This window comes from Culex quinquefasciatus, chromosome 1, assembly GCF_015732765.1.
Source record: "Culex quinquefasciatus strain JHB chromosome 1, VPISU_Cqui_1.0_pri_paternal, whole genome shotgun sequence".
Lineage (NCBI taxonomy): Eukaryota > Metazoa > Arthropoda > Insecta > Diptera > Culicidae > Culex > Culex quinquefasciatus.
In genome coordinates this window covers 10,630,122-10,653,298 of record NC_051861.1, presented here as the reverse complement: position 1 = coordinate 10,653,298, position 23,177 = coordinate 10,630,122, and the positions used below count along the sequence as shown (strand labels likewise).

At 40.6% G+C, this 23,177-nt stretch overlaps 3 protein-coding genes across 4 annotated transcripts; 2 read left to right on the top strand and 1 right to left on the bottom strand.

The window, feature by feature from the left end:
- Nucleotides 1–3,868: 3,868 nt before the first annotated feature.
- On the bottom strand, nucleotides 3,869–9,068 carry LOC6033978 (AN1-type zinc finger protein 2A). Its single transcript, XM_038250132.1, has 3 exons — nucleotides 8,737–9,068; nucleotides 8,604–8,646; nucleotides 3,869–4,703 (listed from the first exon to the last, which is right to left on the bottom strand). The coding sequence occupies exons 1-3, from the start codon at nucleotides 8,789–8,791 to the stop codon at nucleotides 4,085–4,087; spliced, it is 717 nt and encodes a 238-aa protein (XP_038106060.1). The 5' UTR covers nucleotides 8,792–9,068; the 3' UTR covers nucleotides 3,869–4,084.
- Nucleotides 5,524–6,428, top strand: LOC119765913 (putative apoptosis-inducing factor 1, mitochondrial). Of its 2 annotated transcripts, none has more exons than XM_038250138.1 (2): nucleotides 5,524–5,653; nucleotides 5,715–6,428. In XM_038250138.1, exon 2 carries the CDS (start codon nucleotides 5,797–5,799, stop codon nucleotides 6,067–6,069), a length of 273 nt encoding a protein of 90 aa, XP_038106066.1. In that variant the 5' UTR covers nucleotides 5,524–5,653; nucleotides 5,715–5,796; the 3' UTR covers nucleotides 6,070–6,428. Both variants share the same exon structure in this region, with proteins under 2 accessions (XP_038106066.1, XP_038106072.1).
- Nucleotides 9,069–12,292: 3,224 nt separating the features above from the next.
- On the top strand, nucleotides 12,293–16,383 carry LOC6033979 (eukaryotic translation initiation factor 3 subunit A). The gene is made up of 4 exons (XM_038250124.1): nucleotides 12,293–12,477; nucleotides 12,796–15,832; nucleotides 15,897–16,201; nucleotides 16,268–16,383. Exons 1-4 carry the CDS (start codon nucleotides 12,429–12,431, stop codon nucleotides 16,324–16,326), a joined length of 3,450 nt encoding a protein of 1,149 aa, XP_038106052.1. The 5' UTR covers nucleotides 12,293–12,428; the 3' UTR covers nucleotides 16,327–16,383.
- The last annotated feature ends 6,794 nt before the right edge of the window (nucleotides 16,384–23,177 follow it).

Below are 23,177 nucleotides of genomic sequence, written 5' to 3'. Positions count from 1 at the left end.
TTTTCATTCTGTTGAAAGTCAATCACAGGGGGAAATTAAAAGCAATATTCATTTTACTTTCTGGCAGAATAAAAAACTTAAAAATAAATAAATGCATATCCATAATGTAAATTATTAAGGAGGAAGGATCGTAGTAATCGGTGCGTGCGGTCGCGAAAAAAATTTGCTCCGTCATATTTTGTTCGATTTTCGTTATTTAAAATTTTTTTTATTAAAATGTTTGGTGATGACCCTGAAATGGACCTGTATCTAAAAGAATCTGGACATTGAATTTGAAATCGCGTTGGATCGGTTTTGTTGATAGAGAAATTTGGAGTCAATTTTGGAGTACCATTGGAACACTGAAGTTACGAGTGACGAAACCCAATGGATCGACCAGCATTCCAGATGGACATTTATCTCAAGGAAATGGATCCTGTTTACAAGTTTGCAAGAGCGCGCTAGGAAGGTTAACGGAATTTTCGCTGAATCGTGAATGAATCGAAGAATTTAGCTGAGGAAGCACACACACAGATCAAAATGATTTCGGGGCATGAGGAGTTGGGACTGGTTCTACAAGAAATGCAAGCCATCATCGAGGAATTTGGTGAGATCATTCCATTTTATATATATCTTAGATGAAGTCTTTGTGATGGGGGAGGCCATGTTGCTCTTCATACGTTCTTATTCATGATTTTCTGTTCTATTGCTCTTCCTACCATCTGTTTCTTTTATGTCCTTGTGAGGGATCATCGATCCATCCGCATTGACATACTATCTTTTCATTTTCATCATTTTTTCACACTTACTACCAGTCTTTGTGAGGGGATACTGAGCTCGATTTGCTCTCCATCCGCATTGACCTTTTCTCATCTATGATTTTCCTTTTCATCAGTAGTTAGAATCAATGCCGGGGATCGGGGAGGGAGCATCAGGGCAGTGGACGGTATGCTGTAATGGCGGAGACTGGATGTGGATAGTGGAAGACCAGAACTACGTCACAAGGGGGAAATAGTTTATTAATCATACAATTCTAAAGGATTGTCTAGTTACTAGATCTATTGACCTCTGTCAGTCTCCAGCTCTCTGCCGCGCCCTTTCAGGCCCCCAACAGGGTGCGAGCCCTGTTTTTCAGCTTTGTCAGACTTTTTTCGGAGTTATTGGAGGTTACTGTCGGAAGGAGATTCTCTTCCCCTGAGGACACCGTGAGTGATGTTGCTTGTTCGCGTCCAACCATCCCCTTTTGGCCCTTCATACGGCAGTAATTTGAAGATGCTCCCTTTAGGTCTGAGTCACTGTAATTCTAGGCAACCGCTACATAGGTCATCCTTGTGGCCCTGTTGGTTATCACATCAAATCAACAAATCAAAATCAAATCAAATCCATAATGTAAATTATTAAAAATTCTAAATTTATACACCTAAAAATAAAAAAACACGAAAATTTAAATATAAAAAATAGCAAAATTTAATAATTACAAAATTTCAATGTATCCGAATTCATAAAAAAAATTAATTGAAAATAAAACTGAAACTCCGAAAATTTTGTATTTTTACATTTTGTTTTGAAATTTTAAAAACATAAATCTCTAAATAATTCAAAATTAAAAAAAAATGCAAAATACAAAAATAACGAAATTTAAACATTTCGAATTAGAAAATGAGGCATTAAAAAATTTTAAAATAAAAAAATCTAAAGCTTTAAAAATTCTAATTTTATCATATTTTTTCTATTTTTGTAATTTATCACCGTAGGGTGATTAATGCCTTCATCACAATAACATAGCTTTGTTTTTGGTATAGGCAGTTGGACTACCAATCCAAAGGTCGTCAGGGGTGGATGGAAGCTTGGGTGCAAAAAGAGGTTTGCAATTGCCTCAACAATCAAGTATTCGGACACCTAGTTTCGAGTAGGAATCTCGCAATCGAGAACGCCAAGACAATGCTGTAGAGCGAATAATTTGATTTTTTGATTTTTTTTTGTTTTTGGTAAAATAATAATGCATTGATCGAAATATCCACAGAATTTATTTGAAATATCTGTGATCCGATCTCCAGAAAGTGTGGAAATATCACTTAAGTGCTCATAACTTTTGATAGGGTTATCAGATCTTCGATGTTTTAAGCTCATTTGAAAGGTCTCTTAATTATCTACACCATTTTCATCAAAATGTCTGTGATCCGGCCTCCAAAAATGGTATAAATAACACTAAGTGCTAATAACTTTTGATAGGGTTATCAGTTCTTCTCGTAGGAAAGGTCTTTAAAATACCTTTCTAAAAATGTATAACATGACGGGCTTTCTTACAAAAACCACCCTTTTTACGATCTTCCGGGCTTTCCTCAAAATGGTACTAGTACTAGAAGTACTTTACTAAACTTCATAGTTTTAGAAGAGCCTGAAGAAAAAGTTGACGTTTTCAGTGGCGGTGTTATGAATTCTGTAACATTTCTAGAGTTTTTAGTTTTTGCTTTTTGGGTGTTTTTGAAACTACAGATTGTCGAAGGAGACAGATTGGCCGATGCAAAATAAATCGGCACTGGCAACGTATGTTTTGCGCTTGCAACACTGCCAGTTTTGCTGGGCGTAAAGGGCGGTTGGTGTCCAGCACGTTTGGTTTCCAGAAACATTGGCCAATCTGTTTGCCTTGACAATCTGTATTTGAAACCGCCTTGAGTCAGGGGTGTTAAAAAACACCCAAAAAGCAAAAACCAAAAATTTGGTTTATTGGACCTTTTTTAAAAAAAAAACTCCAGATTTTAAATAGTGGACGAATCTTTTCCAACTCTTCGGCAAAGTTGTTTTTTGAAAAATTCAAAAATCGTTAAGGGGCTCAAAACTGGTTAAATCCCTTTTAAAATACAAAGTCAAAGCGCCAGGTCCCGTCACAACCAATCAAGCTCATATTTGCAATTCGGGCTCAGTACACCTAGAGGATCTTGCTCTGAAATGCCCGCAAAATTGACCCGTTTTGTTACATCCTAATCCACATCCAAACACACACACAGACATTTGTTCAGTTTTTGATTCTGAGTCAATAAGTATTTATACGTGAAGGTGGGTCTAGGAGCTCGTATTTTGATGTTCATTTTTTGAGTGATTTTATAGCCTTTCCTCATTAAGTTGAGGAAGGCAAAAATTACTCTAAAATTGTCTCATTCTCTGTAAACTAAAATGGCGAAATAAGAAATTTCAAAGTTTACGAATATTATTTTTTTTTTAATGTTAGAAAATATTTAAATCTTTTTAAATGAAAAAAATCTTGGATTTTTATAACTTTAAAATTTTTAAGTTTTATATATTAAATATTTAAATGTTTGGCTCAAAAACGAAAATACTAATGAAATGCAAAAATTCAAATGATTAAAAAACAAAACATAAAATGCAGAAACATTTGCTTCGAACTCTGTACAAATCTGTGCATTGTTCCACAAATCTGTAAATATAACAAGCTCGAAACAATCATAAAATCCAACACTGCCTGTACAGTATATCGGTGCAATCAATTTGTGCTGCTGTAAACAAATATTTCTTTTGAACTGTTTTTAGAAAAGAGCGTATCTATAATAATTGTTATTTTTTATTTATTTTTTGAATAGGTCGTATAAACATATGAAAAACAATAGCTTCTAGGACCTTTTAAAAAAAACTCTAGGTATGAATAATATTGCGATTTTAATTGAATTCTGGTCAAAACCTTGACAAAATTTGTTGATTGCAAATTTGTATACGTTCGTTATTCTTCCCATTTACAACTAACCCTGAATTTCCTAAAAATATTTGTTTTAGTTAATTATGGGAATTTTGATTTTGGGTCATTATGGCCCATATCCTGTTGAGGATAGTTTTCCTTAGAAATTTCGAAGATTAAAAATAGGTTAAACACCTGTATTTTTCTACACATCTATTAAATAGCTGATAAATCTCGGGCGATTACATTGGTTTTAAGCGAGCTTACAAATATACTGTACGACGTAGATAATAACGAGTTTTCTTAAAAACCATTCTGATCCACTTTGGACTGCCCAGCGTCTTAATTCCGGCATTTGAAAAAAACCAGCCTCCTTCCACCGATTGTCAATTCAAGTTGGCACTCACGCGGCAATCACGACAGATTGCACTTGTCCTTGGCGCCGGCCGCGTTCGAACTTGCGCCGCTCCCTCCGACTGGAATGCTGCTGCGGGACGCATTTCCGTTGCCCCGGGACGCCCTCGCGCTGGCCTCTTCCTCTTCCTGCATTGAAAGCGCCAGTGCCCTCGCCAGCGCCTCATCCTCCGACATGGTTCCCTGGATGGCCGCAACGGTGGTACCAGCGACGGAACGCACCGGAACGGATGCTTGACGCTGCTGTCGCTGCAGGGCGGCTTGGGCGGTTTGGCTGAAGATGGGTGCGATGGCCGGGGTTCGACTGCTGTTTGCGGCTGTTCCGGGGCAGTCGTGATCGCTCGTGTGGCGATGTTTGAGACAAAAGTTTGCCCGGCAAACCGTGCAGGACACCGGAATCAGCTCCTTTTTCTTGCAATTCCGGAACGTGCACCGGTTGGTGTAAATTTTCTTCTTCTCCGAGCGGCAAAACTGATCGATGTGTGCGCCCACGGTTACGTCCGGTGAAACGTCCCGCGGCGTGGGAACCGGTTCGCTACACAGCGGACAGACCGGCACCTGGACGTCCTTGCGGCTGGCCGACAGGCAGGAATGCGTTTGATAGCTGAAGTGCTCCGAGCTGGAATAAAAAGTGAAAATTGAAAGTTTGTCAAACTACGACGATGTTGAAATCTAGAGTACTTTTTCAAAAGGTCCTATGCGCCAAAAGTAAACAAACTGAGTTATTCAATGCATAGCGTTCTGCGTATCTGAAACTATAATATACTCAAACCCGATTTCTTCTAAGTCTTTAATTTTTAAAATAATGAGCGATGTGCAAAATGACCTATGAGCATTCTCTAGAGTTTTCAAACAAAATAATTATACGTCGTTTTACCTCTCAGTGTCTTATGTGCATTCCAGTCAAATGTGGCGCATAGCACAGTCACAAATCGACCTATGTACAGTTTTGATTATATTTCAATCATTATGCAAATACGCTTATACAATAACGACGTATGTCAGCACTTTATTGAATAATTAGAAAATTATGATAGTCTTTTTATATCCATATAGCTTTTCAATAATTATGTTTGTTCAACTATCGTTAAACGTGTAGGCGTCAGCTGTAAGAGAGTATGAAATGTTTCAATGCCTGACACAGCAAAAGAGAGGAGCGAAATTTAACCAATCAGCTCTCTCTCCCGTAACCGGGCGGATACGACTCGAAGCATCACATACCAAAACAACTTATGAAACAGCATAAAATATGTTTTTTGTTTTGGTTGATAGGTGCTTCTAAACGATATTTTTTGTTATTGTTTTTAATTCAGGCGGTTGTATGTTCGTATGTTCCGTCGTCGATCGCAGAGAAATGTGTGGGCACGACAAAATGAGACAGGTGGTGGTTGCTACAGTCCACTGTAGCTTGGAATAAGTGGCGACGACGACTGGGGACGTCGGATTGGGCAACCACTGATCGGAGAGGATACACAGTACAGTGGTGTCCACTTTTGCGGGAAGAGAAGCCGCATAACAGCCTCTCCTGGTTCCCAGTCCCAAGTGTGAAACTGTTCAATTTTAGCGAAGGTATCCGAAGTTTTTCCTTTATTTAAAAGTTAGATGCTCTTAACAACAACTTCTCTTTCAGGAACTTGACTTGAACAATAAGTCTCCGGCACGTCCGGCGTTACCTTCTCCGTCAAAAGAACAACACTAAAACTATCCGGGTCATGGTGTTAACAGCGGGAGGATGGCCCTTCCGACGGAAACCCCATAAGGCCATAATGCAGCAGGCCGCCCCGGAAATCATAAAGGGTTATACCACTCTGACTCGTCCCAATACCCCTCTCAACGTGGTTCACGACCCGCGAACTGGCGGCGGTTCCGCAAGCTTCACCGCCCTCTGCGCCATCAAGGGTCAAGACGTGACGGGCAAAGTGCTGGCCATCTACAACGAAGCTAAGATGCCACAAATGCGTCCACCACCCTTCAACGAACCATGATCAACCCTGAAATGGAACCGCTCAAGTACAAGTGGAACGACAGCGAACGGAGCATCTCTTATGAGCCGGACGACCTCTGCATCGATCCAACGAAGCTGGACGAAGCGCAGAACGAAGGAGTGGCCATCGCGAGAAGTTACGAGGTGCAGCCGAACGACGTAGAGAACCTGAAGCTAATTAGAGAACTCCAGGTTCTCTAGATCGATGTGGCCAACCGGAAGATCGACGGATGGGACCGGGATCAAGTACGGCAAGCGTCTATGATCATCTGAAGACACACAAGAGTGTAAATGACTTCGAAGAACTCAGCTAGAAGCTGAAGCCTGGCAGCAAAGTGGCCACCGTACCAGCTCATACACAAGGAGGAAACACGAGTAAGAACTGGCCGGAATATCTTAGCCAGTCGAAGACGCTAAGAAGGCGGCAAGTCACGGCCCAAGACGCAGTTCAAGACCGTCGAAGTGCAGGACAAACATTGACGGACGACGAACGACGGTGATAGACGAACTAACATTGCGTGGAATGTGAGAATCAATGAGTGAACAGGTTGTTCGTTGATTGGTTATGGTTCTTTCATAAAATCTCTTTCATAGAAGCATCTGCAGCGGCCTTGCGTTCCCCTTCCCCGGGCGGCGACCCTGCTGCGGCACCACCATTCCGAGGGTTTTACCGGCTCGTGTACAACCTGAAACTGATCTGGATAAGCCTGACGCGGCAAAGCCGGAACTACGTAGGCATTGCCCAAGCTCTGATACAATCAGCCGCGTGAAATTCCCCTCAGGTGCAAGTCGCGTCGAACAAAGAACAAAGAAGCCATCAAGAAGCCGGCTGGTTTGGATTATTCGGTCCGTATGTCGCAACGAAATGGGAATCAACAAGTCCCGGACCCTTCAAACTGTTTTGGAACCTTCTGCAACTGACCAGCGTACGTTGGTGGAACATTTTCACCGCAGTCGCACCATCACGCAGGAAACCCCAGTAATCGCAATAAGTCCCAATTCGGTTTGATGTAATTCTAAAAGATCATGTAATTAAGCTTCATGCTTGTTTCTAAATAAAATAAAAAAAAAAGCCAAAACAAAAATTATATGAAAACGTGTCGCCGAAATACGCCGGAACCTTGCCAAGATCTTAAAACTCTAACACGTTCAAAATCTGGCGCAAGTCGACCGCAATAACTAGCTAAAATTTAACAGAATCCATCAGTGTAACCGTATAGCCAAACTCAACTATGGTCAGAAACCTAGGATAAAGCTGGGAGAAATCCGCCAGAATTCCTGCGCAATACCCAAGACAAACGCCGACACCCGCACGTGCTACCGCTGTACCTTAATTCTCCTCACCACCCTCCGCAAAAACTGTAACATCCGCATGTTGTTCCACTCCCTACTCCTCTGCAACTGTATTTTATATTCGCGAAACTGAGCAGACTCTGTTTTAATCTGCTGAAGAGACTCAGCCAAGGACTCAGCAGATCCAAATTCACACCACACCACAGATTCACCAACGTATTCGTTCACCAACCGGATCGCGTCACGGGTGCAGTCCAGCTCGCGCATGTTGTTCTTGTCGATGTTGCCTTTGCTGTGCTGTTTGGTTGCGTCCATCCGTGTGCTGGTAGCATCTTAACTGAACTCTATCGGAACACTAACATGTTCACACTACTTGCGCAAAAAGGTTTAAGAAACGAAAGACTTAAAAAATAGCAATATCGAGAAATTAAAAGTGAGAGTGTGTGCGTGCAACATGGAGTTAAACTTTTCGAAGTGCCATGGAAACCTTCACAGTAACTGCACAGAATGTTTAACTCCATGTTGCACACACTCTCACTTTTAATTTCTCGATAGGCGGATAGGATTATTTACCATGTCAAATTAACGTATGCGCCAATGTAAACAATAATATGTTTACGTTGGCGCATTGGTTAATTTGACATGGTAAATAATCCTACCCGCCACCCATCTGTCAGAAGGCTGATTGGTTGATAACGGTTTCTCTCTCCTCTCACGCGCTGGTACGAATGAAATATTTCATGCTCTTCGTCAGCTGATCTACACGTTGCGTGAGAGTAGGACATACCTTATCGTCGCAAAAATGTAGTGTTTTTTTAATCGGGATTTAATTATTTTTTCATAAAGTTCTATGTACTATGCCACATAAATTTAGTCCAAAGGGCTCAGTCCAATGTGCAAAATTTGTTCTGTAAACATGTCCTATGTGCACTCACAGGTTGTATGAAACAAATTAGTTCAGAATTATGCGTTACGTTGACTTTCATATAATCCCGAGAGGTACACTTGAACAGCATCACTCTAGTCCCATTTGGGCGTTTTCAGAATCGAAAAATACCCAACCGTGTTTAAATAGGATTTAAAAATGTTCTCCAGAACTTTACCATCAAATTTCTCAGATTGAGGTTTTTGCACATAGGACCTTTTGAAAAAGTACTCTAGAAATCTGATCAAATTCTACAAATCTACTTGTCTGTGACCTCTTCCCCCCATTCATTTCCAGCAAAGCAACCTTGGACTTACCAGAAAATTTCTCCACAAGCATCGCACTTCATCGGCAGGAAATCTAAACAAGAAAAGAGAAGACCATCACAAAAATTGCTCAAATTAGAGTTTGATAACGGCAAACGGCAGACCATTTTCCCACGCCACTTACCGAGCTTGTGGCAGTACTTTTCCGAGCAGTGTTTGCCCAAATGAGGGAACTCCATTTTTCAAAGCCTTGTTTTCGATTATCTGCGCGTAATTTAATTCAATTTACACTTCCTGGTTCGTACGCGGTTTCTTCGTCCTCCAGCAGCAGCAGCTTTCGTGGTACAAATGGCAACTATTTCGTCAGCGGGGCACTATTTAACGCGCGGAATGTTGGCAAAACTTCTAAATTGTCCTGGAAACTTCTTGATTCGTGGAGTTTAGAGGGAAAAATGACTAAACAAGTTTGTTTCTGATGAGCTGATGAAAGACGTTTACGAGTTATGACATTTTATTGTGTAGTTTGTTTACAGCGGTGCCGAAATGACAGGACTACATTTTATCGTTTTTGGTCAGGGCCAGGGGTGCCAGGTTGTCAGATTTTTGGAGTTCCGATTTGAAAAAAATAATTTTCTATTTCTTCCTCAAATTGTTTTATAGACAAATCCAGCGAAAGCTCAACGCTGCTTTTTGATGGTGAAAGATTTGACAGCTCCCATACTAAATGTCTCGATTTTCATACTTTTTGTTAATTATCTTTTAAAATAAAATACTTAACACATGAAAACTATATATTTTTGGTGCCCAAAATTCCTGCTTAATCGAATGGTGTACTTATCTCGATTGCAAATTTTTTGAGCAGTTTTCATTTTAATAATATTCTAGACACATTTTGTGCACCTAATCAATCAATACTTTTATCATAAATAATCATTTTATTGTTTAAATTGAGTTTTCCTGAGCTCCCATATTCAAATACATGGAAGCTGTCATTTCTAACACCATTGGCCACCTATCGGCCATTTCAAACTGGATTCATCTATTGATGCATTTTGTTTATTTTGTGAATCTATAATGTATAAAAAGTGAAAATACACTATTTTTGAACACAAAATTGCTTATTACTTTGAGAAAAGTGGCTTGCCAGATTTTTTCCAGATTTTTTGCCAGATTTTTTTCTGTTCAGACCTGGTAACCCTGGTCAGGGCTGCCAGAGATATTTAGGAGATTTTATTCATTTAAAACATTAATTTCTTGACAAAAAAAAAATAAAATTATTGTTTTCTTACATACACACAATCGAAGTTTGTACTAAGCTGCTAAAATCTTAAATGTTAAATTCTAAAATTCTAAAATTCTAAAATTCTAAAATTCTAAAATTCTAAAATTCTAAAATTCTAAAATTCTAAAATTCTAAAATTCTAAAATTCTAAAATTCTAAAATTCTAAAATTCGACGGTAACATTTCAAAAAGCATCATGTACATTTTGACACTTTCTGGGTTATTGCATATTCTGAAAGTACTCCTAATAAGCTACCTCTCCACCGAAAATGAGCAAAAGTTACTTCAGTAAAGTCTGTTTAATCATGATTTTAAATAAAGTAACATAAACATAATCTCTGCCATCAGCAGTCCCTGTTTATATAGTCCTGTCAACCTGTCAAACAAAAGGCTACATAAACCTCGTGACGAAAAAAGCAACATGAAAAAAGCGCTATGTACATTCGGCGAAGAAAAACGAATCATAACAAAGCGCCCCCCTCAGTGACAGCAGGGTGATATCGACGTTGGTGATTTCAAAAGAAGTTATGTTTGTTTTTCTCAAATAAAATTACGGAAATAATGTTTTATTGAATATGGATGATCAAGTATCAACAAAAGCAAAGTTTTTCATCGCTTGTTATCATTAGAACATCTTATTTTGCTTTTATATAAAAATGGTAATTGAAAATGGATGCTCAACACTCAAATGCGTTTTTCTCAAAACGCATGGTTTGTACATGATGCTTTTTGAAATGTTGGCATCGAATTCTAAAATTCTAAAATTCTAAAAATTCTAAAATTCTAAAATTCTAAAATTCTAAAATTCTAAAATTCTAAAATTCTAAAATTCTAAAATTCTAAAATTCTAAAATTCTAAAATTCTAAAATTCTAAAATTCTAAAATTCTAAAATTCTAAAATTCTAAAATTCTAAAATTCTAAAATTCTAAAATTCTAAAATTCTAAAATTCTAAAATTCTAAAATTCTAAAATTCTAAAATTCTAAAATTCTAAAATTCTAAAATTCTAAAATTCTAAAATTCTAAAATTCTAAAATTCTAAAATTCTAAAATTCTAAAATTCTAAAATTCTAAAATTCTAAAATTCTAAAATTCTAAAATTCTAAAATTCTAAAATTCTAAAATTCTAAAATTCTAAAATTCTAAAATTCTAAAATTCTGCAATTCTAAAATTCTAAAATTCTAAAATTCTAAAATTCTAAAATTCTAAAATTCTAAAATTCTAAAATTCTAAAATTCTAAAATTTTAAAATTCTAAAATACAAAAAAGAATCGGAAATTCTAAAATTCTAAAATTAAAGAATTTTTATATTCTTTAATTCTTAAATTCTAAAATTCGATAATGAAAATAATTTTTTTTGTAAGTATACCATACAATGACCATTTCTAGATATTTTTACCGTGGTGGGGGCCCCTTAAGCGTGGTTCCCTCTCACCCAGTCGGCTTGGGTTCGATTCCGCGGTGGCATTTTTCGAGACGAGGTTTGCCTGATCACGCCTTCCGTCGGACGATGCAGTAAATGTTGGCCCCGGTCAAACGTATTTGCTGCAACTTTCGCTTCTCCCTTTGCTGCCGATTTTGTGCAGAATTGCAGAATGAGTTGCAGAATTCTCCAGGTACGGGAATTGGGTACTAAAGCCCTATGTCAATTTTTATGTACAACGATAAAAAACACGATTAAAAACCATTTCTGATCACTTTTTTTCTAACAAATTTTTGACAGGACAACATTTTTTCGATGGATCAACTATGGTCCCCTTGGAACGAGCTGTCAAGTAGGAGCTTTTCTGTCAAGAAGGACCGCGAGGTTAATTTTTCAAAATTGATTTAAAAATCCATTTTAAACTCTTTGTGGCCGTACAAAGGGTCATTGTACTCAGAAAAACAAGCTTTATCGCTGTAAACAATAATATCAGCAATCTAAGCTTCATTTTAGGACCCAATTGATATAATGGTTCGAAAATTGAACGTAAATAGATTGAAAACCCTACAAAATGTGTAATGGCGGTTGGGACCTATTGAAAAATAACCCGAGATTTATTGTTTTTCAATAATTCATCTGTAGAGTTTGTTTTTTAAAAGGTATTTATGAGCTATTGTGTTGCATATGTGTGCCCTATCAGATCTATTAGAAAAATAAAAAAAAAACTGTAGAGCTCATCTGTTAGCAATATATGGCAAAATTTACATAGCTGGAGTTTTTTTTTTTTAAAGGTCTAATAAACCAAATTTCCAGTTTTTGCTTTTTGGGTGTGTTTGAAACCGCCTTGAGTCAGGGATATTAAAAAACACCCAAAAAGCAAAAACTGGAAATTTGGTTTATTGGACCTTTTCAAAATAAAACTCTAGATAGTGCCTTTAGAACGTACCCTATCAGCTTATCGTTTTCTCGCCAAATCACCCCTCACTATTATTTATCGTTCCTCGGACGCCATTTTCAACGAAACGTCAAAATTTAATGCCAAATTTCTTTCACGTCAAACCGCGACCGACTGCGTGGTGAACGATCCGTGTTCCCGTACCAAAAAGCGGTCCAAAAGCCCCGTACAAGCGTCCGGAACTACTCGCAACCAGTGACCAGCGGACGGCACCATGTCCCGGTATATGCAGCGGCCGGAAAATGCCCTCAAAAGGGCCAACGGTGAGTGCTTGAGTGGGAATGGATTTGTTGTGGGGTTCCTTTTTCGGTGAAGGGGCGATTTTTTCCAACATGGTCGCTTTCGTAAGCGGCTTCCACGTCGCAATTTTTGAGGATATTTTGAGCGATTTGTTAATTTGGGGGAAGATTTCAGTATTTTTTGATTGTCCAGAGTGAAATTTCGTTGGAGAAAGCGACTTTCGAAATGAGTTGTGAAATTTGGTGAAAAGGGCGAACCTAACCTCAAAGTTTGTTTACTAATTCACCCAGCAGAGTTGGAAGGCTTTTCTCATATTAATCACCGACATTTTTTTCTTCCAGAGTTCATCGAGGTTGGCAAGCCAGCCCGAGCCCTGGACACGCTCCAGGAGGTGTTTCGCATCAAGAAATGGACGTACACCTGGTCGGAGGCCGTGATCGAGCCAATCATGTTCAAGTATCTGGATCTGTGCGTGGAGCTGAAAAAGTCGCACATCGCGAAGGAGGGCCTGTTCCAGTACCGGAACATGTTCCAGATGTTGAACGTGGGCTCGCTGGAGAATGTGATCCGCGGGTATCTGAAGATGGCGGAGGAGCGGACGGAGGCCGCCCAGCAGCAGTCTTCGCAAGCGATTCTGGACATTGACGATTTGGACAATTTGGCCACGCCGGAGTCGATTCTGATGAGTGCCGTGTGCGGTGAGGACGCGCAGGATCGTTCGGATCGGACGATTTTGCTGCCGTGGGTCAAGTTTTTGTGGGAGAGTTATGGGCAGTGTTTGGAGCTGTTGAAGGTCAACTCGCACTGCGAGAATTTGTACCACGACATTGCCAAGATGGCATTTGCGTTCTGTCTGAAGTACAACCGTAAGATGGAGTTCCGCAAGTTGTGCGAGAAGCTGCGCAAGCACTTGGACGACATCAGCAAGGTGAGCTCGCAGACGGCCAACGTGAGCATCTCGAAGCCGGAGACGCAGCAGCTGAACTTGGACACGCGTCTAAACCAGCTGGATTGCGCCATCCAGATGGAGCTGTGGCTGGAGGCTTACAAGGCCATCGAGGATATTCATGGGTTGATGACGCTGTCGAAGAAGACGCCGATGCCCAAGACGATGGCGTTGTATTACCAGAAGTTGGCTATGGTCTTCTGGAAGGCCGGCAATCAGCTGTTCCACGCCGCGGCTCTGCTCAAGCTGTTCCAGCTGTCCCGTGACATGAAGAAGAACGTCACCCAGGAGGAAATCCAACGCATGACGTCGCACGTGTTGATTGCCACTCTGGCGATTCCGCTTCCGTCGGCCCATCCGGAGTTTGATCGGTTCATCGAGACGGACAAGAGTCCGCTGGAGAAGGCCCAAAAGTTGGCCGTCCTGCTCGGTCTGCAGCAGCCGCCGTCTCGTGTGTCCCTGCTGAAGGAGGTCCTCCGTCTGAACGTGCTGCAGCTGGCCGCTCCTCAGTTCCAGAACCTGTACAAATGGCTCGAGGTTGAGTTCGACCCGTTAAACCTGTGCTCTCGCGTCCAGGGCGTCATCGAGGAGATCACCGCCGATGAGAACAGTCCGTATACTCAGTACACGCAGGCCCTGCAGGACGTCACGTTGGTGCGCCTCGTTCGCCAAGTGTCCCAGGTCTACCAATCGATCGAGTTCTCGCGCTTCCTGTCGCTGGCCAAGTTCGCCAACAGCTTCTACCTGGAGCGCATCCTCGTCGACTGTGTCCGCCACAACGACATGCAAATTACGATCGATCATCGCAACCACTCGGTCCACTTTGGCACCGACCTGAGCGAGAGTCAGCGCGAGGATCACCCGGACGGGCCGACGCTGCAGTCGATGCCCTCGGAGCAGGTCCGTTCGCAGCTGGTCAACATGTCGGTTGTGCTGCACCGCGCCATCGCCACGATCAACCCGAACCGCAAGAAGGCCGACCGCGAACGTCTGCGCAACCAGATGGTCAAGAACTACGAGGAGAACATGGTCAAGGACCACCAGCGCATTCTGCAGCGCCAGAAGAAGATCGAAGACCGCAAGGAGTACATCGAGCGGGTCAACCTGGAGCGCGAAGAGCTGGAACAGCGCCAACTGGAGGAAGCTGCCCGTCAGCAGAAGCTCGCCGAAATGCGCCGGCTGGAGCAGGAGAACGAAGAACGCGAACGCAAACGCCACGAAAACGAAATCCAGATGATCAAGGAACGCAACATGAAGGACAAGATCGACCAGATCAAGCAGTCTGCAAGCGGACAGAAGCTGCTCAAGAAGATCGACGAGGAGGACATCAAGAAGATGAACGCCGAGGAGATCGCCGCCAAGGAGGCTGAAGAGCGCCAAAAGGAACGCAAGGCCCACGACAACAATCTCAAGTCGCAGGAGAAGAAGATCGACTACTTTGAGCGTGCCAAGCGCCTCGAGGAGATCCCGCTGATCGAGAAGTACCTCGAGGACAAACTGGTCCAGGACAAGGAGTTCTGGGAGAAGCAGGAAGCGTCCCGCATCGAAGCGGCCATCGCCGAGCGCAAGAACGCCGAACAGGTGCAGGAACGGCTCCGTCGCATGCAGGCCGACCGGGACGTGTTCTGGCAGAAGCTCAAGGGAGAACGCTCGAACGCGTTCGCCGAGAAGCTCAAGGTGTTCAACGCCGCCCTGGAGGAGGAACGTCGCCGCCGGTTGGCCGAACGCGTCATCCAGCGTCGCGAGGAACGGCGCCAAAAGTGGCTGCGCGAAAAGGAAGAGGAACGTCGCCGCATCGAGGAGGAACTGCGCAAGCAGCGTGAAGAGGAGGAACGCATCGAGCGGGAGCGACGCGCCGAAGAGCGACGTATCGAGAACGAGAAGCAGCGCGTCATCATGGAGAAGCAACGCGCCAAGGAGGAGGAAATCGAGCGCAAGCTCGCCGAAGAGAAGGAACGCCTCAAGGAGCGTGCCCCGCGGGGTGAAAAGGAAGAACGCGGTGGTGGCGGCGGTGGAGGTGGCGCTTGGAGAGGTCGCGGTGATACCGCAGCCCCCGCCGAGTCCACCGCCAAACCCGAATCCGACTGGAGAAACGCTCGCGAGGCACGCGAACCGGCTCCGGAATCGGCGGGCGCTTCTTCCGCTGCCGCTCCCGCCCCCAAGAAGGACGGAGTGTGGCAACCTTCGGGCCGCTTCCGGGAGGGTCGTGGAGCGCCAGGAGCTGATCGGCCACCACGCGGCGATGATCGCGAACCGCCGGCGGCAGCGGCCGGCGAAAGCAAATGGCGTCGGGGCGGCGGCGGTGCCGATGACGACAAGGACGACGGGCCGCGTCCGCGCGTTGGAGCCGGCGATCGTGGCCCGATGCGACGCGGCGATGGTGATCGCGACGATCGTGGACCGATGCGACGCGGCGATCGGCCACCGATGCGGTGAGTTGCTAAACTCTTCTTCAAAAAATCACAAATCCTTACATTTGATTAAAAACCCTTTCAGCGATGGCGACCGTCCGGGAATGCGTCGCGACGACCGGGGTGATCGCCGCGAGGGAGGCGCACCGGATCGGCGTGACTTTGGCGGCCGTGGCGGAGATCGCCGCGACGATCGTCGGGATGATCGTGGTCCGAGGCGCGAAGGAGGAGGCGAACGCGGTGGAGACGTGTGGCGTCGGGCTCCGCAGGAGGATCGTCGGGGTGGTGCTGCGGGAGGCGAATCCGGTGGCAACTGGAGAAACGCTCGCCAGGCGGAGCCGGCCAAGCCAAGGGAGGAACGCCGTGGTGGCGAGGAACGGCCCAAGGAAGGTGGGTTGATTGTGAAGTCTTGTCTTATTGGGGGAGATGTCTGATTGTTGATCTTTTGTATTGCAGCCCGTGCCGCCGCCGGCCCGGATGAGGACGGCTGGACGGATGTGAAGCACCATCGTTAAAAAACAAGTCCAACTGACGGTAAATCAAACATGAAACACAAGTTTTTTTTTCTTCAATGATTCTTTCTTCTAGTAGGGCAAATTCTCGTATGTTTGGCAGGTTAAGCACTCGCTCCTAACTCCATCCAATTTGCTGATTTTCAATATTTAAACAACTAATTTTGCAACACTTTTGATAGAAACTTGCTTGCTCACTTCTTATTGAGCTATTTATCACTCGAGTTCAGTTGAAAACGCTTTGAATTAGCTTTAATTGTAAGTCAAAGTTCTGACCTGCCAACATTAGAGGCACGCTGGAATTAGATGCTGTTCCCCTACATACCAATATTATTATTTTTTTACAAAACTTGAATAACTTTTTTTGGTGTGCCGAAAAGCACACTTATATAATAGAAATTGTAAGAACCCTGTCTACCGTAAGATTACTTTTTATTCACATGTTCAGTGATTTTTTTTTAAATGCTGTTAAATTCAACGGAACTGCTGCAACTGCTGGGAGGGGTTTGAAGAAAACCAATTTACTAAATGAAACAAAACACACATTTATTCTACTGATATAACACGTTGAAATAATTGCTACTTAGAAGAAAAGAAAACAATTGGGAATTTGGGAAAAAAAACTGCAGAAAATAAGCCTAAAGTGTGCGAGAACATATTATTGACTAAATAATCTTATCTTTAAAACGCATTAAAAAAAACATTTGAATAAATCAGCATGTGTAATCAACAGTAGAGAGAGGGAAGTTGGCTTTTTTCATCCGAAATGTCCCTTTTCAGGTAGCGTAGATAAGTGCTTATTGATGTCACGCCTTCTCCTGTGGTGTCCAACTATCTCAGCTCGACATGTTCCGGGAGTACAACCTACAAACACACCATTTGTTCATCGACTTCAAGGCGGCGTACGGTTTAGTAAAAGAAAAACGAACTTTGGAAGATTATGCTACACGCTTGGCGGAGCAAAACCAAGTGTGCGATTAGCTAATGAGACATCGGAAGCTTTCGTAACATTCTCGGTGTTTATTGCACTGTCGAGAGTACGATTACGACACGGTGCAATTGGTGGAAGTTCATGTTTCAAAATTTTTTGAAAGCTGAAATGGACCAGTACCTGATTCCTAATTTGGTGAGCCCGTTCTGATTTCGTCCTTGCATTTGAAATTTCCTAATATAATATACCAACCAACGCCCACTACTTCATTCGTCGGTGAAGAATCCCATCAAACCCTTTCCCTTTCCAACTCCTGATATCTTGGAGGTCGATCAAGTTCTTAGGCATCTCTATAGGGTATCCAATCATCACATCCCTCCCGCAATTCCCCCGTTGATCGTGAGGAGTCGACCAAAAGGACAAATGAATGGTGGTGTCATTTGATGCATTCCTACCGCATTTACTTCCCTTATCGGCGCCAGCCTAGTCCTTGCGAGCTTTATGCTCGGCTAGAGTACGGTCAACCAAGTCAAGCTAAATATTACGATCGAGTGCAATAATAACCACGCTGGTCACTTAAAGTTTGGTTAGTTCCGAAAATTTGGCCTAAGAAACATTGAAGATTAGGCCACTAATTTCTGAGATACAGCGGATAAAAGAAAAACTAACAGGAAAATTTTTGTTTCAAAATCTCACTGTGATTCTGATCTTAAAAAAAAACGCACTTAAAGCATCTCCAGCGCGGGTAGCAAACATCGAAGCAAATCAAATTTGCACCCGACGTCAACCTCACCGCGGTACCTATCTATTTTTAAATTAAAAAAAAAAAAAAATAAAAAACAAAAAAAATGAAAATTAAAAAAAAAAACAAACAAATCGAAAGAAATCGAAAAAAATTGGAAAAATTACAAAAATTAAAAAATAAATAAAATTAATTAAAATAATTTAAAAAAAATAAAAAAAATACTGAAAAAAATGCTATTTAAATTAAAAAAAAAAATAAGACTATTTAAACGCATTTGTATTTTTGAATTTTATTTTTTTTTACTTTTTGAATTTTTAAATTCTTAAATTTTTATTTTTTTTAATTTTTGAATTTTTGTGTAATTTTGTGAATTTCGGAATTTTAGAATTTTTATTTTTTTGAATTTTTGAATTTCTGAATTTTTGAATCATACACAAGAGCAGACATACAAAAATCTCCGAAACACGCATTCAAAACTTTGCCCCCGGCTTGCCGGTACTTGTCGGGTATCAGAAAATGAGTACCCGACAGGTACCGACACATATTTTTCTTCTACAGATGAACTAGAACTTAAAAAATGTAAAAAAAATAATATTTTTTTTGATTAAAAAAAAAAATAATAAAAATAAAAACACAAAAAACAACAACAATCAAAAAATCAAAAATTCAAAAAAATAAACAAATTTAAAGAAATAAAAAAAAAATTGCCATCTTGAAAAAACTCAGTCATCCCCACCGCTAGGGTAGCAAATTTGCCACCGAAACAAGCCCACCGCGGGGGGAAATAATGGGTTTTTATCATTTTTTGCTCTCGTTTACCTTCAAAATCCCGCCCGTGTGGATCAATCGGACCGCGCACTGGACTCACAATCCAGAGGTCGCCGGTTCGAATCCCGCGGCGGGCGCTCTAAAATTCTTTGTGTAAATATAGGTATTCGGCGCCGTCGCTCCGTGCCATACTTTCATACACTTAGGAGCCCAGGGCGGCGAAGTCCTTGAAGATAAAAGGAAGACACTAGTGGTTGGTACTAGCATTGGTGGCCGACAGCTATAAAGTCAACTTCGTTTTTTTACCTTCAAAATCAATAATTATGTGTTGATTCATGCCTAGAAATGCTAAAAGTTTATTAAACTTTTTAATCCTATTGAAATTTCAAAGAATTTCATTTTTCGAAAATGTCGAAAGTTGAACTATTTGCTACCCTGATTTGATTCCCAGCAAATTTGCTCTCGAGTTTGCCCCCGAGTCTCCCACCGCGCGTAGCAAAGCAGGTACCACATTTGATCTCTAGTTCATCTGTAGAAGAAAAATATGTGTCGGTACCTGTCGGGTACTCATTTTCTGATACCCGACAAGTACCGGCAAGCCGGGGGCAAAGTTTTGAATGCGTGTTTCGGAGATTTTTGTATGTCTGCTATTGTGTATGATTCAAAATTCACAATTTCAAAATTTCAAAATGCAAAATTTCAAAATTCAGAATTCAAAAATACAAAAAATCAAAAATGCGTTTAATTAGCTAAATTTATGCTGTTTTTTTTTTTTTTTTTAAATTTCAATAGCTTATTTTTTTTTGATTTTTTCAAATTTTTTCAATCTTTGATTTTTTTTCTTCCCTTTTTATATTTTTTAATTCTTTTGAATTTTTTTTTAAATTTTATTTTTTTTTGAATTTGTTGTTGTTTTTAAATTAAAAAAAAATGAATTAAAAAAAAAATCATTTCTTTTTATTTTTTTTATCCTTAATCTTTTTTTTTGATTTTTTTTTTATTTTTTCTAAATGTTTTTAATTTTTTTTGCCATGGAGGAAAAACGGAAAGGATTTGTCCCCCATTTCAAGTCAGCAGTAACCGAACACATCATCGAGGAAAAACATAACATCACAGCTAGCGACGCGGTCATCTTAAGACACATCACTAACCCATCGAAGCTGGCTGTCGCTGAAAGTTTGGAAATCTTCAAGGCAGGCAACAAACGTTTACTCAACAAGGGTTCAGGTAACGGCTCAACGTGGCTGTTTAAGCTGTTACCTATACAGGCACAAAAGAAGAACGAGGAGGTAGTACCTACAGTAACTACAAATATGGATACACCAGCGATGAACCTTCAGTCGAGAACAGAACACTGATGAAGTCTGCAAGTAGTAGACGAAATACGTATCTGTCAAGATATTTTAAAATATATAGCGGAATTAAAAGGAACAACTCGTCTCTTTGTATTCACAGTAATGCATTCTGCTAAAACGCTCAACCAAACCACAATTTTTTTTGATCTTTTTAATTTTTATTTTTTTTAATTTTTGTTTTTTTTTCAATTTATTTTTTTTCCTTTTTTAATTTTCTTTTAATTTTATTTTTTTAATTTTAATTTATTTTTTTTTTAATTTTGTATTTTTTTATTTCTTTTTAATTTTGTATTTTTTTTATTTCTTTTTAATTTTGTATTTTTTTAATTTTTTATTTTTTTTATACATAAAAAACAATTTAATTTTTTTTCCGTGCATCATTCCATTTGCCGCAGTAGAGCAATTCTCTACCAAAACCGGAAATGGATTTTATTTGTATTTTTTTATTTGGCTCAAACTTAGTGGGGGCCTTCCCTATGACCAAATAAGCTATTTTGCGTCATTGGTTCACCCATACAAATCTCCATACAATTTTGGCTGCTGTCCATACAAAAATGGTATGTAAATATTCAAACAGCTGTAACTTTTGAGTGAATTTTCTGATCAATTTGGTGTCTTCGGCAAAGTTGTAGGTATTGTTGAGGACTTTTGAGAAAAAAAGGTACACGGAATTTTTTTGCAGATTTTTTAATCAACTTTTTTCACTAAAACTCAATTTCCCAAAATACGTATTTTTTGATTTTCGAGATTTTTTGATATGTTTTAGGGGACAAAAATCCGCAACTTTTGAGCCATAAAGAAACATGGTCAAAAAATCTGCCTCCGAGTTATGAATTTTTGAAAAAATAGTGATTTTTGAAAAAAAAAACCAAAGTTTCATGCAAAAACAAATTTGACATTATTTTTTAATGCAAAATTGAATTTGCAATCGAAAAGTACTTTAAAGATTTTTTGATAAAGGGCTCCTTTTTCAAGATATAGCCACCGAAAGTTTGATTTTAGCGCAATATTTGCAGTTTTTCAATTTTTAAAAATAGTGACCATAAGTGACCATTTCTAAAAATATTTTGTTTGAAAAGTTCAGAAAATTTGCTATAAAATTATCTAAGAGGCATTGAAGATTGGACCTCGGGTTGCTGAGATAGAGCCGCTTTAAGAAAAAGAAACACGAAAATTGAAGTTTTCTAAATCTCACCAAAACAACCCACCATTTTCCAATGACGATATCTCAGCAACTAATGGTCCGATTTTCAATATTAATACATGAAACGTTTGTGAAATTTTCCGATCTTTTTGAAAAATTGATTTGCTTCGATGTTTGCTACCCACGCTGGAGATGCACTAAGCCGTTCGACCAATTCTCATCACTTTTGCCGTTTTCCGCTATTAAATCAATATTTTCAGATGTATCAACAATGAAAAGTTGCTTTCTCACTTTTATTTGAGCTATTTATTACTTTGGATCAGTCAAAAACACTTTATGAAAGCTGTAATTCATGATCAAAGTGCTGATAGGCCGATAATAGAAATATGCTGGAAAAGGGTATAGTTCCCCTAAATAGTCTTCATATAACTTTGCCTCTTCTGAATTTCGGTTCTCAAGAGACAGATGCTAGCATATTTGGACAGCTGTCAAATTTGAATGGAAACTTTAAACGTGCGCAAACCATTGAAGCAAAATGTTTTTTTTTTTAATCAAAGTTTGAGGCAAATACAAAAAAAAACACAAAAAATATGGAAACAGAGTGTCCAATTTCCCGGGGTTACCGAATTCCCGGGAAACGATAAATTTTCATCTAAATTTCCCGAGAAACCCCGGAAATTCCCGGGAAATTTGAAATTTCAAATTGTAAATTTTTCGCAAATTTCCCGGGAAACGGAAAATATTTATTTTCGAGATTCCCGGGAAATTGAACGCTCTTTATGGAAAGCTAAATTTTATTGAATTTGTTATACCCTTTTTTCGCAAAGGAGAATGGGCAAATTTGTATGGGAGCTGGTCCAAGGATGTACACGAACGGGACCAACTTTGTTCGAAAGATCTCGCCGAGACATGAAAAAAAGTCTTCTGGACCAACTCTCTAAACCCCGGGGTTCAAAAGTTACATGCTGTTGAAGTTTGAGCATTTTTGGTTAAAATGTACAAAAATCGATTTTTGCTGTTTCTAAAATCATTTATAAAATCTCTGTTTCATTATGGATTTCGATTTTCTTGACTTCATTCGACGCGTATCAGCAAAAACTATGAGTTCTGATATGTCTCAGCATGATTGAAACATGATTTCTCTTGTTTTTATCCGTTTGAACCATTTGTGCAAGAGGCATCCCATAGAAACAAGTCGAAACTTCAAGGTTTTGAAACCGGATCCGACCCAGACTGCTTCAGTGAGTATGGAAGGCTTCAGTGCAATGTTGTAACAACTTATTGGGATGGTCTGAGTCATCCGAGAACACCTTGGAGTTAAGACCGGTGAGTCTACCGCCGTAACAAGCAAGATGTCGGCGGTTTTTGACCACGGATCATACCCGCATGGCTTCAGTGAGTATGGTAGACTACTATGCCGATTTGTTGGAGTGTCCTGGGTTCTCCTAAGACTCCCTGGAGTTAAGATCTGTGGGTCTACTACCGTAACAAGCAAAATGTCGACCGGTTTTGACAACGGAACATACCCGCATAGCTTCAGTGAGTGCGGTAGACTACTTTGCTAATGTGTTAGGATGTCTTGGGTCATCCAAGGACTCCCTGGAGTTATGATTTGTGGGTCTACGGCTGTTACAAGGACTCCCTGGAATGGTCAAGAACATCCCAATATAACAGCAATACAGTCTGCCATACTCACTGAATCTTTGCGGTTATGATGCGCGGTTAAAAATCATCAACCTTTTTCTTGTTACAGTGACCCAAATATCTAAACTCCAGGGAGTCCTAGGATGACCAAAGACATCCCAAGACATTAACAAAGCAGTCTACCAAACTGTCTGAAGCTATGCGTGTATGTTCCGGGGTCAAAACCGACGACCTCTTGCTTGTTACGGCTGTAGCTCCACAGATCAT